General features: G+C 45.6%; 1 protein-coding gene across 2 annotated transcripts in view; it reads right to left on the bottom strand.

The window, feature by feature from the left end:
* Positions 1-16704, bottom strand: part of HDAC4 (histone deacetylase 4) — a 147217-nt gene that overhangs the window by 104986 nt on the left and 25527 nt on the right. The window contains exon 2 of one of the 2 annotated variants that reach the window (XM_083154610.1): positions 13103-13275. The exons of the other annotated variant lie outside the window; for it this stretch is intronic. Within the exon in view, the coding sequence (XP_083010736.1) occupies positions 13103-13124 (22 nt within the window). The 5' untranslated portion in view covers positions 13125-13275. The remainder of the gene's footprint in view (positions 1-13102; positions 13276-16704) is intronic. 2 annotated transcript variants of the gene reach the window in all.

The raw sequence follows: 16704 nt of genomic DNA, 5'->3' as shown, positions 1-16704 counted from the left end.
GCCATTATTTTTCGTTTTGGTTAGGTCTGCATGTTTTTATGTATTTATTTGCTGTTGCGATTGGCTAATTAGATATCTGCATTGCAGAACTGGTCCCTAATAAAAGGGACCAGAGTATATATTATCAACTTTGTCTGCACAATTTTCCATTCAGTTTCTGATTTAAAATTGAAGACAGAAAAAAAAAAAAAGTAGAAAAAAAAACCAACAATCGCACAGTGCAAAAATTATGTGGTGCACATACTTTTTGTACTGCCCGTGGATCGCATCGCATGCAAAACGCACGCGTGCAATCCGATGCGATCCACCCGATAACGCTTCGCATCGGACGCTGTTTATCGCAACGTGTGTGGGCACCTTAAGATGCTGGAAACTGTGTACGTTCCCGGAGAGTGACCCTTGGATTCCTGAAAGTGTGTAAGATTAGTGTAACACTTCTGATTATGTAACGTGTTGTGGATAATTATGGTAAAGTGGGTCAAATCAAAGCATCACTGGTTCCAAAACTCTGTTCTCAAGAAGCCCCAACAGTCCAGGTTCCGGATATCCAGGCTTGACCACAGGTGACATAATTAGCAGTTGATTTGAATTAACCATCTGTGCTCAACCAAAGACATCTTTAAAACCTGGACTGTAGGGTGCCTTGAGGACAGAGTTTGGAGATTATTGGCATACATGAACTCTTTAGGGGATCGGCTGAGACTCAGCATTAGAGGGAGAGAAATCATTCATGTGTTTTAGGGGTTTTTTTTCCTCCTTCCCTTTTCCAGTCTTAGAGCTTGATTACAATGATTTTGTTTAAATGACTTGTTATGTTGGAAATTAGAGACAGTCACTGATTTGTCTGTACAGGAACCAGGCTGTTGGTTCAAACAGCTTCATTAGATGTGTTTGTTGATGCTCTTCTCATTTTCCTATACATAAAGCCCTTTCCCGCATCTGGCAATATAGTCCTATCATGGTGCCAGGCTTCAAGAAACAGTCTTGGCATGGTACCCAGCAATGGGCGCTTATTAAGGCAACTCTTTTCCTTCAATATTGATAGCTAAATTATTGAGTGATGCCTGTAACTTCCATCCATAGGGGAATTCAATTTTTTTTGTAGCCCGGTGAGTAATGGGCACCCAAAAGGAGCTATTCAATTATTTTGGGCATACATATGCACCGGGTTTAGACACAGCTAAACCTGTGCAAAGTATGGGCTTAACGCTAGAATGGCTTTTTGGGCACCCAATCAGCAGCCATTTCAATGATTCGGCTTTCCGCCACAAGAGGCGGACAGGGGAATTGAACAGGTTTTTTTGCCTCAATTACTCTGATAATCAGGTATGGGTGCTTTAGGCATCCATGACGATGGAAGTAGAAATCTGTAAGAAGTCAGATACCCAAATACAGCATGCCTGGTGCTTCTATTGTGATTAGTCCCTTAGTGCATCTAAACCCAGTGCAATTGAGTGCAACCCCACAAAGATGAATGGCCGGCCAGTTACTCCCACTGTCACAAACAAATTGGAGTTCTATTAGTCCGGAGGCCAATTGTCTGGATATCACAAATAATGACCGTGGTATCCAATTAGTGGCCGTTTTTATCAGCCAAAATGGACCCACAATAGGGCGAAAACACACAAGGTTGGGGATAAAGCCCTGACCACATTTGTTACTGCAGGTCCCGATGGCTGATTATCAGGGATTATGCCCATTAGTTTTGATGCTGGCATCCGTTAGCCACGATACCTGCTGTTATTGAGTATTTTGTTGTGCTAGCAGGAGGGACACCGCTGCTAATGGGATATCCCCCAAAGTATGAGATTACATTAGTATGTTTGAAAACATCCACCACCCATAGGATAATAAAAAGGTGGAATGCATTGCAGAGTGTCTGAGTGCAAAACATTGGCAAACCAAACGTGATTGGTCACCCGGGATCCCTGACACTATGTTGTCACCGTCTAGACTACTCTTCTTTATATAATTCAGCATTTAGTTTAATCTTTCCCATGTGGCAACAGAACTAGCCACGCCTGGCAGACCAGGGCCAGCATCTCCGATCAAGGACATGCCATATTTAGGCACTAGGATGTTTGCACGGTCAGCCGCCATGGAAATTGGGGCAAACTGTTGCTTAGATTTTTCTTCCCCCCCAATTGTTTTGCTCGTGGAGTGTTCGTCTATGTGTATCAACTTGAGCCAAACAATTAAAAGCCAAGCATTGGGTCAATACTAAGTAATGCTGACTTGCACATTTCTGGTACCCCATACAAACAATGGTAACAAAATCATTATAGCAGCAATGGGGACTTGCATGGATTGGTACTTATGTATTAGCAGGGCGCCCGGCTACGCTACGCTGACAACGTACACAAGCACCCATTCTGTACAAGCTCCAGGGCCCCTTAAAATGAGCAGCCTCCGGGAGCAGGGTGCCTTCCTAGAAAGCGTGTCGCAGAGGTCAGGATGCTCACACTCACTACATATGTACAGTAAGAAAAGCTGCAGCGCGTTAAAAGCGGCTCCATTTGTTTTGTTTTTTTCCTTCTTAGCTTCTACAAATTTGGCCTTCTGGAGCAGCAGAAGCGCTTTAAATATACAGAATGTATATATTAAACATGCAATACAAGAGTAAGCTGTTCAAAGCCACCTGAATGCACACCCACTGAGAGGCCGGCAAACTCCTAATAAACACAAGCCACACTCCAAGAACTTGCTGGGACCCGTCCAGAAAAGATCCAGGGATACATCTGGTGATTGGACAAAACAAAAAAACTGGGATGATAACAAATTCCAAATAGGAGTTAAATACGCAATTGCCGTCTGTTGTAAACGAGTTACTGATTCCAGTTATCTAGCAGATTTCCTCTGCTCGCTTCCTGCAAAACACAATTTCCAGAGGGAGCTGTTGCCATGGGAGACAATCAAACACAAGAGCAGATTCTGCACATGCCTAAAAAGTGCTTGAAATAAGCAGAGATGCCAAGGAGGAAAAAACTAGGAGGCAAAAGGGGATAATTCGGTACCGATGCTAAGCAGCAGTCTTTCACTGCTTAACGCCACACGCTGACCATCAAATGATTTCTCTTGCCGTCGCAAATAAAAGTCTGTCTGATCTGACTGGTTTTTACGAGCGCTAGGACAAGGACGGGGCAAAGGCATCGCCCAGCGTTTTCCCCCTGTGTCAGCCACCGGCGCTTCCTCCCCGCAGCAAAACGTCCCCTGCGAGTGTGTAACACGCCGAACCCGTTTGCTGTTCCGGTATGCACATGTGCAAACCCTGACCATCTGGGCTGGAGCCGAATTCGTATCGCTATGAGCGATCCTGAATCAGCCCCAAAGTGCACTGAGAAACTGAGAAGTGAGGGGTAGATGCATTAGGCCGGATGAAGTGATAAAGTGGAAGGTGAAAACGCAACAGCCAGTCCTAACTGTCACTTTATCACTTCTCCAGCCTTTACACATCTGCCCCTGAGTTCTTTCACCACAGCCTTGGTTTTAGCTACGGACAGGAGGAATTGGCATGTTCGCAGGAATATTAAAGGTGGTGGAAAATCTTCAATCTCTATGCCAGAATGAAACATGGACACGCTGGACGCCAGGATTGACGGACACTGGTATAACAGCCAGAAACTTTTGCGAAACAAAAGCTTTTTGGCAAATCACAATAGTCCAGTGATGCGCAAGGAGTTTATGATTGAAGACTTTTGCACTACGTGGTTTATGTCCAAATCCCGAAAGTTTACTACGTGCGCAGGAGGCTCAATATGTAAATCGGACGAAACAGCAGTCAAAATGCTTTAATATATCTGGTGTGGGGAGAAAATGCATTAAGAGAAGGAAAAGAAGAAGAAGAAAAAAAAAGTGGTCAGAATTATCATCTGATTCTGCAGCTTTAAAACTCTTTAACAACCTCTGGCCTACATTCAGCTTGGTTGAAGTCTGGCTCTGTGTTTATGTTTCATCCAGACAGCCAGCGGTTGATGACGATCTATTGACGCAAGAGCTACTCCACACTGCATGCCTGAAATTAATCAGGAGGGAGGAATTCTTTTCAAGCAGCTACTGGATGCCTGTGAACCAGGCAGTGGTTTGAACAGACAAAGTAAAGCGTTAACAGTAGGCAGGTCTCTGGCTCATCTTCATCCAGGTAGCGGCTGAAGCTCTTAAGGAGGTAGCGCAGGGCTTACAGCAGGTTAATCCGGAATACAGAAGTATATTCTCTAAGGGGGAAAACAAACTCTTCACGTGCATCCAATTGAAAAGTTTAATAAACTTCCTGCAGCGCACATTGACCTACATGTGCAAATTATTACATCTGCAAGTACCCACGCATCACTGTGTATAAACAGTCCTTTCAAAGGCAACTTTATTCACAATGCACTCCCTATAGATACACTGCTGTATAAAATAACATTGCGATAATACATAATAAGACTGCTAAACTGTGGGTTGAACATAAGTGATGGCGGGTTATTAATAAATTAGGTATCAGTCACATCACGTAGGGATGAGGGACCCAAGTGCCTCGTGTCTCAAAGAGGACTGGCTAGGAGCGCTTGAGCACTGTTTAGCTGCCAAGATATCAGCCATTTACACAACCCCACAACACTGCATGTTGTTGTGAGCACCTCTATGGGGTGAGATGCAAAACCTACACTGTAGATAGACACAATGGGGGCAATTCAATTGATTAATGCGCCCCATGTTGGGAGTCTATAACAATAGGCATTTATCAAAGCTATTTAATTGTTGCCCTGATCATACACCCATTAGTATATTACACAGCTGACCGCTCCGGGCGCAGTGGCTAAACAAAGTTCCTATTTGGGCGTCCAAACTAAGGACTTTAAAACACATTTTCTTCTCAAATCTCCGGCGCTGCAAAAATTTTGTAATGGGTGCCTGATCAAAGCAAGCTCAGATTAGCGTCAATAGACACCCATTGGTATAAACACACCACAGGGGGACAGGAAACAACTGAATCAGCCCCGATGTGCCTTTCTAGAACACTGCCAAATATAAGCCTCTTCCCATTGGCGGGCACATAGATATTCTATAGACTGGGGGGAGGGGGGGGCGATGCATGGCACTTCAAGCTGCTGTTGCACTACACATCCCAGCATGCCATGACACAGTTTAAGCAAACCCTAAAACAGAGGTTCCCAAACGCATTCAAAAGGATTTTTTGCAGAATGGACAGACGGCACTATGGGCCTGATTCAGAGCTTATACACAAAACCAAAGTGACCAGGGTCAGAGCCGCCCTGCCGAATGTGAGAGTAATCATTCGATAGTCGGCAACCATCAAATGGATTTCTCTCCCATTTGGAAATAAAAGTCATTGTAAACTGACTTTTTTTTCCCGCCACTTACTGCAGAAAAGGGGGCGGGTGCTGACGTCATGTGATGTCAGCTGCCGGCCCCACGCAGGCGTCAGCCCGCCTGTGCTCCCAAGGGAACGCCCAGCGTCTACTGCGCTCTGTCCACCACCTTTCCTTCCCTACCTACACCAATGCGATACTCGCCGAAGGCGTTCCCACAGGGGGTCTGCGCAATGAGAAACAGGTCTGTCCGATGGAGCCTGAATCAGGCCCTATATGTGTCTGACTTTAAATGAGCCGTCTCTGTTTGACTGCACTCACATGCTTTTCAACTCATTAATAATTGTATTTAATTGAAGGAAACCAAAAGCAGCCAATGCAGTGCATAGGAGAACCATGCACAAGTGAGAGCGATGGGAGAACTAGTTACATGCAAAGGTTAATCGCATGCAAGAAATACACCGTTCTTCTACCATTAATACAAGTCTCTCCAATATCTCCAAACATCATTGCTAGCCTGTATTTTCTGCAGTTTACACCGCACAAAGGAACACCTGGTGTGATGGCAGAAACATTAGGCTGTTTTTATAAAAGTATTGTAGCGGTGAGGAGTAAAATACCTGCTGACACTCGAGAGGGGAGAGAAAGGAGGGGTCTGACGCAAGCGAACGCGATGTGAGTGAGGTGGAGGAGGGAGAACTATTAATATAAACGCTGTGAATTAGCTCATCCCACGCTGCTCGTGAGGCTGTGACATCATAATGACATATTATCACGCTTAGCACCTACAGTATGCAGAGAAAAACATGGATTATTGAGAGGAGGAGGGTCAAATTAAGCGTCTCTCATCCCCCCACCTCCACTTCTTCCATCACACCACTGAATAGGATATGAACAAAACACATCTATAGTTACCTCACTGGCAACAATGAAATACAGAAACAATATATTTTTCTTTTTGATACATAAGAGAAAAAAAAAAAACCATACAACACACCTTTCAGCAAACAATACAGGAAGCCTATGGTTTCACGGTAAATGTTCATTCAGTAAAAGGTGCAACGTCATATCAACCATTTATTTTCTAGCAACATAAAATCATGCACAAATTAATGTATTAAAGGTGGAGGGGGATTTAGCAGCAAAAAAACGGGTGCTGGACGGGGTCCCGACAGTCGTTCGTTGCGCTCACCATGCTGTCTGGGTCCGGCCAGTCAGGATAATGACTTTCGGGATTCCGACTGTCGGACCCCTATACCACACCCCAAAAAAACTTACGCCTGGCTAGTGCAAGTAAGACTACTGGCCTCCAATTCACTTAACTAAGAGGGGAGAAGATGCATACGTTCGCTCTTGAACCGCCTGGCAGCTTTCAGGGCGGCAGGATCGCATTCGATACATTATATGCTGTACTTTTTCATGCAACGTATCGTATGGAATCCTAAAAAGGGCCCCCGGATCCAAAAATTCTTAATGGCAGCCCTCGAAGCCTCCGATGCGATTGCGCCTTTTGATCAGAATTGTAGGTGAAACAAATGCGATTTGACACTTTCCACCAGATTTCTTGGCCCGAAACATCGGAATCAGGTGGAAAGGCCCCGAATCGCACTAATGTATGGGCACCTTAAGTAACAAAGGAGTTAAAATAAAAAAGGGGCATGGTTCCAAGGTTGACATAGAGAGGCTTGTATTGACAGTACAGGAAATCTTGGAACGTTCCGCATTTCACCAGGGAGACAAATCTAGGTGTGTCCTGGCGACAAAATTAGCTCATAGGCCTAATTGTCATCCAAGAATCACACTTATACATTCCACAGACCTAATGGGGCAGATCTCAAGGTGCCACATGACTGGATTGTGGAAATACAGTGTTAAGGAACCGCATTCACAAACAAGACCATTCCCATGTCCCCTCGCTGCATAAGCAGCACATTTTGCTCAGTTACAGAGTTACTTTCTGAAAGGACTATATAATCAGGAGAGGCGATTGTCCCCGTACTATGCTTACTCAGAGGGACAATGGCACCTGCAGCGACATAACACCTGCCTTCTGCTACTTATGTAACTGTCAGGGACCTTGTTGTGGTAAAAAAAAATGGAGCAGGCTTGTTTTGATGTGAAAGACAAGCCCTCCAACAACCTGTGGGAAAAACCCCAGCTGTAACTTTAACCATGATACTTCCCACAGAGTCTGGAACGCAAACAGAGGCTCCAAAAATATCCAGATGGAGCCGATGTCTGCGTATCTGATCCACGTCAGGAATCTCATTTCAAGCCACGGCTTAGCAGTAAGGAGAGTGTCTGCACCTGCCGGCACTTCCAGGTCAGAGCCACTGTCTCACCCCATATCACACTGTTAGGCGGCTGCAACAAGTCTCGATTGAAAGCCAAGAGCTTTATTAACAAGTGAGTGACAGGATAGCTTCCAAGTATTACTGCACAAATGTGGAACGTAATGTAACAGGTTCTGGCCATTCAGCGCTCTGATAGAGTCACTTCTGGGGCCAGCAGACCCTGGGGCAGATGTGAAGAGATAAAGTGGAAGGTGATAATGCAACAGACATCTCCCAACTGTTATTTTTCAAACAATCGCTGATTGGCTGGTGCATTATTACCTTCCGTTCATGCAACTAAGCTATTACGGGTACACAGTGCATTTCGTGGCGATAGCCCAGGTGCTTTTGCGATGGCGCTTGCATTGAGAATTTGTATGTGGAGTGATTGACAGGAAGAATCCATTTCATGGAGGTTAGGGGAGGGGGGGGGGGGGGGAAGGTTCTCTTTCCTGCCTGGGGTGCCAATCTCTGTTGTGGTGCTGCTCCATTATTTTCTGGGCAGCTTCTCTCCCTTGCCATCATTAGCAAGTCCATAGGCTTAAAATGAAATAGCGGCTGCACAAGAATGTGCGCACAATTCTGAATTAGGCCCAGTGCTTCCATCCAAGTCATCATGCCAAGTTGCACGATCCCGATGGGCTGTCACCAAGCTCTGCAGCCGTTTGTGGGACTTGCATGCTGTGACATAGGAACCAACTGCAAAGTGTCTGGCTTGGAAACTTGCCGGATGCAATATATTTGCATTGGCATCAATTTGATCGGAACCAGGCAAAATGGTAGAGAACCCCCAAAAAAATAAGGGTCAGAATGCTTACACTCTCTGGTCATCTTGGAACAGCAATAATAGCAACAAAGCTAGAAGAGATTATCATTCTCGAACAGCGTCGTCCAATAGAATACCTATCCTGTCATTCCAAAGCCGAGCCGCAACATCTGCCCATGCGTGGTCAGCATAAGGTGGCAAAATCGGGGAACAGAGTGTCCAGGGGACCAGTACAACCATCGCTGTACGAGAGCATGCAGAGTCTCACTGCTCAGACTGCAAAGCTTATATCATGTGTTACCTCATAAAATTATACAATTGTCGGTACTCTTTACCTAGAACGGCGCCCACGATTGAAATCGCGGGCATCGCGGGTAAAATCGCGGTAATCGCGGGCATCGCGGGTAAATCGCGGGTAAATCGCGGGTACATCAAAATCGGGTACCCGCGATTACCGCGATTTTCCCATAGAGAACAATGTTAAAAAGCCTGATTGACCGCGATTTTAGCGTTAAATGCCTCAATGCCCGCGATTTTCCCATAGGAATCAATGTTAAATGGGCTACAGAGCCCAAATAGCCCCAATTAACCCTTAAATGTCCCCCCAATTTTTGTACGCCACCCCACGATCCACGCCAACCCGAAGCGTGGCGAGCGCAGCGAGCCCGCGAGGGGCGGCGGTACGCGTCCTACGACCTTTTCATGCCCTACTATCCACGTCGGCGTGGAGTTGAGAATAGAATAGTGTGGCGAGCGCAGCGAGCCACCGAGCCCGAAGCGTGGCGAGCGCAGCGAGCCCCGCGAGGGGACGCGGATACCTTCACAGTTATACGCGTCCCCTCGCGGGCTTCACAGGTGTCCGCGTGGCCACGGACACCTGTGAAGCCCGCGAGGGGACGCGCTTACCTGTGAAGGTATCCGCGTCCCCTCGCGGGGCTCGCTGCGCTCGCCACGCTTCGGGCTCGGTGGCTCGCCACACTATTCTATTCTCAACTCCACGCCGACGTGGATAGTAGGGCATGAAAAGGTCGTAGGACGCGTACCGCCGCCCCTCGCGGGCTCGCTGCGCTCGCCACGCTTCGGGTTGGCGTGGTTTGTGGGGTGGCGTACAAAAATTGGGGGGACATTTAAGGGTTAATGGGCTCTGTGGCCCATTTAACATTGATTTCTATGGCCAAATCGGGTGGATTGAGGCATTTAACACTAAAATCGGGTCCATCGCGGCTTTTAACATTGCTTCCTATGGGAAATCGGGAGCATCGCGTCGCGGGCATCGCGGGTACATTTATGGCCGGCCGCGACGCGACCGACGCGATTTTTCAGGTTTAACATGGTTTTCAATGGAAAAATCGCGGGCATCGCGTCGGTCGCGTCGCGGGCAGGCATAAATGTACCCGCGATGCCCGCGACGGGCGCCGTTCTAGGTAAAGAGTGCCCAATTGTCTTTTACAAATCCTACAGCCTTCCAAGAACACTCATTTGTACCTTGGCCACACCTATGGGAATGCATCTTGTCTCTACACATCTTAGGGAAATATTCATTCATTGACAACTCTCTTTCCTTCTAAAACACCACTCTTCCAGCAAAGGGAAAGGAGCGCACCGCCTCGGGCCAGCAGCCTCGTCATTAGATCCTCTTGGAAGGTGATCAGTCAGTACAATGACGTTACTACCTTGCTGGGGAGAAGTACATGTGAAAGCATGAAATAAAGAGCTCTCAATGTGGCTTTTCTGATCCTAGAATTATACAAACGACATAATAAAAAAGCCTCACACGAAGGGATCCTGTGCATCTATTTAATCCTGATTTATGCATTAAAATGTAACATTCAAGCATAATGGACACAAAGGAGGGAATCCAGTTCAGCTTTGTTAGTCTCAGGAAGGAGAGCCTGGAGCCTATTCAATTGCGCTTATCTAATAAGCGAGCAAAGATCCACGCTAACTATTGCCTAGCATTGCAATGTGACCGCACGCTTGTTGGAATAGGCAGTATATCTTGAATAAGCAACAGACATTTGTTTTGAAGAAGTAGTGTTCATTCTAATACCCTGCGTCTTTTAAAACCCATGTAGTTCCTTCTTTCTCCCTGGGGTGGGTCTCTCTGCACTGCTGTTTCTAGCCCACTCTGGTCTATACCTTAGCATTGAACTACAGACCAGACTGTGCTAGAAGCACGAAAGCAAAGCGTAACACCACAGACAGGAAGGAGATACTACATGGATTTTGAACGGTGCAGGGTGCTAGAAAGAACAATAGGTAAATTCCATCTACTGACATGATTTTCACAGCGTGGGCAAATGAATAGCTCAGGGGCACTTCCTGGGAGATTACACATGTACTTAGTCACCCTCCCCCCTTATATCCTCTGTTTATTTCACCCCCACCCCCAAAAAAATCTGAAAAATAAAATCAAAAATCTATTTACTACAGTATTTACTACATGTTAAGATATGCTTTATTGTTGACCCATTTGTAACAACTGTATGCTATGTACATCATCTTTACAGTAAAGTTACAGAAAAAAAAGCAGCCTTAAATGTTTTAAAATGGAAAAAAAATGGCAATATACCGTTTAACAAGTGCGGTGTGAAAGGAGTATAAGGTACACAAATGAAAATGCAGTCTAATACCTTATACCAGGCATGTCCAAACCGCGGCCCTCCAGCTGTTGTGAAACTAAAAAATCCCATCATGCCTTGCCACAGTTTTGCCATTAGGGAATGCTAAAACTGTGGCAAGGCATGATGGGACTTGTAGTTTCACAACAGCTGGAGGGCCATAGTTTGGACATGCCTTCCTTATACAGTCAAACTAGAGAGGGAAGAATATAACTGCTGTTACATAGACTTTAACAATCATTTATACTCTGGTTATTGGATGCAGGTCTTACGTGGCTATTTAAAAGATACCGCAAGTCTTGGAAACAAGCACATCTCTACGTTCTACACTTGTCTAAAGGCCCATACGCACTGGGTGGTTTTGAGCAGCCCAGGGTGTACGGGGCAGCAATGAGCGCTGATGCAAGCTCCAGCATCATCGCCGGCAGCCGCCGCTCATTTGCTGGGGTGGACAGCTTTCCATAGCATCCTGCTATGGAAAGCTGTCCACCCCGGCGAAAACCGCTCAGAAGGTAGAAAAATCGCTCAAAGTGTACGCGTGGAGCGATTTTCAGCCTAGCGCTTTTCCTATCATCGTTGTCCATACACGATGGGCAAATTCGCGAAGTCAACAAGTTGTGTCATGGTTTGTGTACAGGGAGGCCAATCCTGGGCCATTTTTTTCAATGCCAGGATTCAGATTGACCGCACGATGTGGTGCGCGTTTGGAATGGTTTAGAAGCAGTCCTTCAGCAGGCCAGTGTCTGGCTGCATGGCGCGACCTCTAACATCTCGCTGCTCAGTTGCACAACATGTTTGCCGGGCAGCACCTCAGCCGGGTGCTGCTGGTGCTCAACACTGCCCGGCAGAAAGGGATAAAATGCACGTGCACATTTCGATCCCGAAATACAGAGATTGGAGGCTCCAATCACAGTATTAAAAAACCTTGCCAGATATGCCTGGTATCCCACTAGTCGCAAGTAGTTGTGGGCATCTCTAGTTGCATATCATGCCCACACCTACTCTTTGTGATATCTAGCGCTTTAAGTAAAGATCATCAAGTGTGCTTTAAATAAAAAAAAAAAAATATTATATATGTATAACCACATCAGATAAAAAAAGGAAAATTAAGAAATTTAACTCAAATACACATTAACAAATACAGCACAATAGGGGTCAAGATTGTAGCTTCCCTATATACCGCACACACTGTGTGCGATATATAGTACAAAGTGTATGTAAACTCTGACTACATGAGCCTTTTACAAATGAGAATGAAATACTGCATTGAGCAGACGCTGGCATATGGGAGGGACAGGAGAAATCTGTATGAAAGCAGGACAGATACAACACAGCACAGTCAGTCCACAGCAATCTATAAATAGAACTTGCTTCACCGCTCTCAGGATCAAAAGGCATCAAATAAAGCAAAGAACAGAAGCTCGGAGAAGCATTATCACAAGTCAGCCATTAAATAAAGCATGGGATTCTCTCATCGGCCTTAAAATACCAGCTGAGGATTCTAAAAAATGCTGACCTCTTCCTAAAATTGCCCATACCCCCTCATTAAGCCGTTTCAGCACCAGACTGATTTACCTTCTACAACAAAATCGCTGGAAAACGGATAGGAGGGAGGGAGGCGGGGGGGGGGGGGTTGGTATTCTTTCTCAGGCAGGCTTAACGGGCAGCACATTTAATATAGAAGATGCACCATTTTCAGTACAATATTACAACCACTATACGGGTGACAATTGGGACAATAGCTTAAGCACGATAGAAAATGCTGAGAAACTCAAAATACAAACAAACACACTCAGCGGATTCTACCATCTGTTCTCTGGGTGTACCTAAGGCAGTGTGTTTATTATTCTACCAAACAACGTGCTACGGGAATTTTGTTTAATTGATGAACTCCCCCCCCCTTCAGTGTTAGAAGCTGATGAGAGGCAGCTTTGAATGTCACATTAAAAAAGTTCCCTAGAATTTCTCGCCAACAGATGCCTTCCTACAAAGCACCGCCACTTCGTTTCCAATATATTCTATTCAAGATACGCAATGACGATGGCACAGGAGAAAGCCGCGGACACCTACCTGGGTGAGTCTGGGAGCTCATGTCAGGCCTACGAGAGTCTTCGAGCAATTAAAACCAGATCCAGGAACCAGAAAAGCGCTAAGCGGAAGGACATGAAATAACCTCCTCGGGGTGAAGGAAAGCCAAGATCGCCAACATGAAGCCGCTAGGCGGGACTTCCAAGCGTGCGGACCTGCGGAAAGAGAGCGCAGAGGTTACTCTAACAGAGAAATGATGAAGTGCAGGCTTGAAGGACATGATCCACTCTACCCGCTGCACTAACCCAGCAGACACTAGAAGTACAGTATTCTCTGATCACTTCCAGATCTTCCTGTGAGCGAGCAGCCTGCTGAGATAGGAGAATGGTAATGACCCGCAAGCACTGACTATAGGGGAGAATGTAGCGGAACAGGGACTGGGTTAGCCAGCATGTGGATTTTTTGATGCATTTGACTTGCAATTTAAAAGTAGTATTTTTATAGATTTATTTTAATAGGCCAAACTGGGGGTTTTGCTGCTTTAGATCACGGAGCAAACGTGCATTTATCTAAACGTTACATTCCTCCCTATAACGGATCACTTGGAAATGCAACACATCAATAACAAGCTACTGTATAAGAAAAAAAGGTAATTAAACCTTATAAAAGTTTAGATGTTGCCCATAGCAACCAATCAGATTCTATAATTTTCTTGAATGCAAGAGAGGAATGATAGTGTTAATCTTTTTGGTTGCTATGGGCAACTTTTCCTTTGTAGAAGCTTTAGTAATATTACCCATAAGTCTAAAAAAGCATAGACCTGAGCCATTGGGTAATGAAGTACATGCCAGCTGCATTTTGTCATACCCTTTTTCACACTGCATCTCGGACACGGGTAATTGCTGGGTTGGCAATGCTTGACAAATTTTTTTAAACACTAGGAGTCAGGATGAAAGCGTAAGAGCCAGACACATAAGTGCTGCTTACCTACATTCTCATTGCTGGGTTTCATGCTCGATGCCATGGGGGTTTACCCCTCCTCTTCCTTCTTTTCCTTCCCTTCTCCCCCCCCCCCCCCCCCCTTATTACCATGCCCAGTCATGGCAACAGCCGGGCAGAGCGGTGGGCAACCCACCCGGCTGCATCAAATGCTCTGATGCAGCAAAACGATTGAAAAAAAAATCGAAGTGGCTCGCGAGCCAATCTGAGCTCGTGGTTCGATGGCCAACCAAGAGCTACCAACGCCGCTATTGCTTGGCTGCTGAACCGCGATCTCTGATTGGCTCAAGAGCCACCTTAAGTTTTGAAATAGCCATGCAGCAGACCTGCTCTGATACAGCCAAGTGGGTTGTCCACTGCTCTGGCCGGCTGTTGACATTAACGCAAGCGCACCACTCTGTCAGGCGTGATCTGCTTTCTGGCAAATCTGGTCACCAGGATGCAGAATCTCCTTGGTGACCTGGCCCCCGGGTTTTGTCAAGCCCTGTGGATTGGTGACTTATCAACACAGTTCGAGGTGCGGTGTGAAAGTTGGCCAATCTGGCAATTCGACCTAGGCTATAAGAAAGGTTAAACCCGGATAGCCATCTGTATAACAGCAGATCCGGGTTGATGTTAAAAGAACTGGACCCAGTTCCGTCCCAACACCGCGATCTGAAAGGGATGTAATGCCAATCACACAAGTTCAACCCAAAAAGAAACAAAAGCTGGGTAAATTAGGGGGTGATTTTAGGAACTTAATCTACAAATCAAGGGGAACAAAAAAGGAGAAAAATACACGGTAGCAGAAAGATGGGAATCTGTATTCAACAATTCAGCTTCTAAAAGAGCACAAAGCATCAGCACTAAACAAATAATTATGCATTGGCTGTTTGATAGTAGAAATTATATAGCTGCAGCACAAAATGTATCAGGTTTATAATTACAGGTTACAAATAATTAATGCAGCATTCTTGACAAGGTGCCACTTCGGTTGAATGGAAGAAAAAAAAAAGCATTTCGTGAATCTACAGCAATACATGAGCAGCTCTGCTCCCTCACCAGGGTGGGAAACGTTAGTACTCACATTGTGACAGATAGTGAGGACCAATTTAAATCCCACTCACAGAGTCAGAACTAGAAATATTCCAAGCATGACAAGGTTAGTTATTAAATGGATTATGAACTATGTGCTATTAAAGGATCCCCAGCAATGGAGTTCATCCAGTAGCGAACTACTCCTCACCTCTATGAGGTGAAGTACTGCCAGTGACCACTAGAGGCCACTTGACAGAATAAATTACTCATTTGTGTGCTAAAAGATATAATAACAGAAAGTGAAAGCAATTTTTACCAGGACACTGATCTGTTTCTAACTTGCTGGATATGAAGAGAGGGAGCTGTGAAGGCAGATTAGAGGTAGGAGCAGATAGGGACTGGGGGGTGGCGTGGAGAGTTTGTGGGCTAAAAACTGTCACAGCTCAAAGTGAAAGTACATTGCAGAAGAAGTCATTTTAATGGGCTTCAAACTAGTCCCTGATGTCACAAGTACCTAGTGAACGAATTCCTACTCACGGTACAATAGCTCTCCCCTTGTGGTGGTCTGTTCAGTCACAAACGGTGGGAGGAGACAGCGCCTCCCGCCACCCACTGGGCATGTTGGATATAGGATAAGCTATCAATAATTATTATGGGAAAATTTCTCTACAGCAGACTACCAAGTCCATAATGCCAATAAATGAAATACAATAGTTTTTTTGGCCAAGCAGTTACCAATCGTGCAAAAGGGAAGAGCACTATTGAAAGCATCCCGGCTGATGTCATACCACAATGGGAACCAGAGTAACAATAAGTGGGATTTACCCCACCAGCAGCGTCTTCTAACTAAACAGGCAAGTAATAGGGTGACTCTGAGGTCTGATTACGGATCACAGAACCTGGTCAGCTATTCTGATTGTGGAAGTCTATGTAGAGCCAATCACTGTGTCAGCTTGCCAAAGCAGGGAAACCTGGTTGGTAGAAAGTACAGGACAGCAGGACCAAAAATCAATGACTGTGGGGTCGATATATCAAGCGACGAAAAAAAAAAAAAAAAAAACAGTTTAGAGGTTGCCCATAGCAACCAATCAGCTTCTTCCTATCATTTTATAGATGGTACAGATAGGTTGCTTTGGGCAAGTTTTTCACCAGTCCTTTTTATATCAAACCCTATAGCTCTTGGAGTAGGGTTGTAAATTTATCAGAAGCTCAAGAGGACCCTGTCCCGTTTTCGTTTTGCTCGACCGCATATCGCCGGCCTGGATTCAATGTCCCACCTGCCGATCGGCAAAATAGGGACGTGTCCGTGTAAACGGCCGTAGATTGTAGAGATTCGGCCATAATCACAACAATTCACGTCCGTTATCGACAAAACGGCACCGACCGCTTTTAAAGTCGGGTCTGGCAATACAGCATTGAATAGGCGCCCACCGCTATTTCCCCCAGAAATAGCAATGGGGATTTAATACCCCTCTTGTCTACCATCGCCCAGCGAAGTCACGATGGATACCCATTGCCTCATGTGTACCCAGCTTAAGGCTAGGCACCGAAGGGAGATGATCTGTCATCTGCGAGAAGGCATTTTTTCAAGACCAAGTATATCATGGGTGTTGAAAAACAGTTGATGG

The sequence above is a fragment of the Crinia signifera genome, chromosome 7 (assembly GCF_055691185.1).
Source record: "Crinia signifera chromosome 7, ASM5569118v1, whole genome shotgun sequence".
In the NCBI taxonomy this organism is placed as follows: domain Eukaryota; kingdom Metazoa; phylum Chordata; class Amphibia; order Anura; family Myobatrachidae; genus Crinia; species Crinia signifera.
The sequence above is the reverse complement of the archived record's forward strand: the minus strand, read 5'-3'. Positions and strand labels throughout refer to the sequence as shown.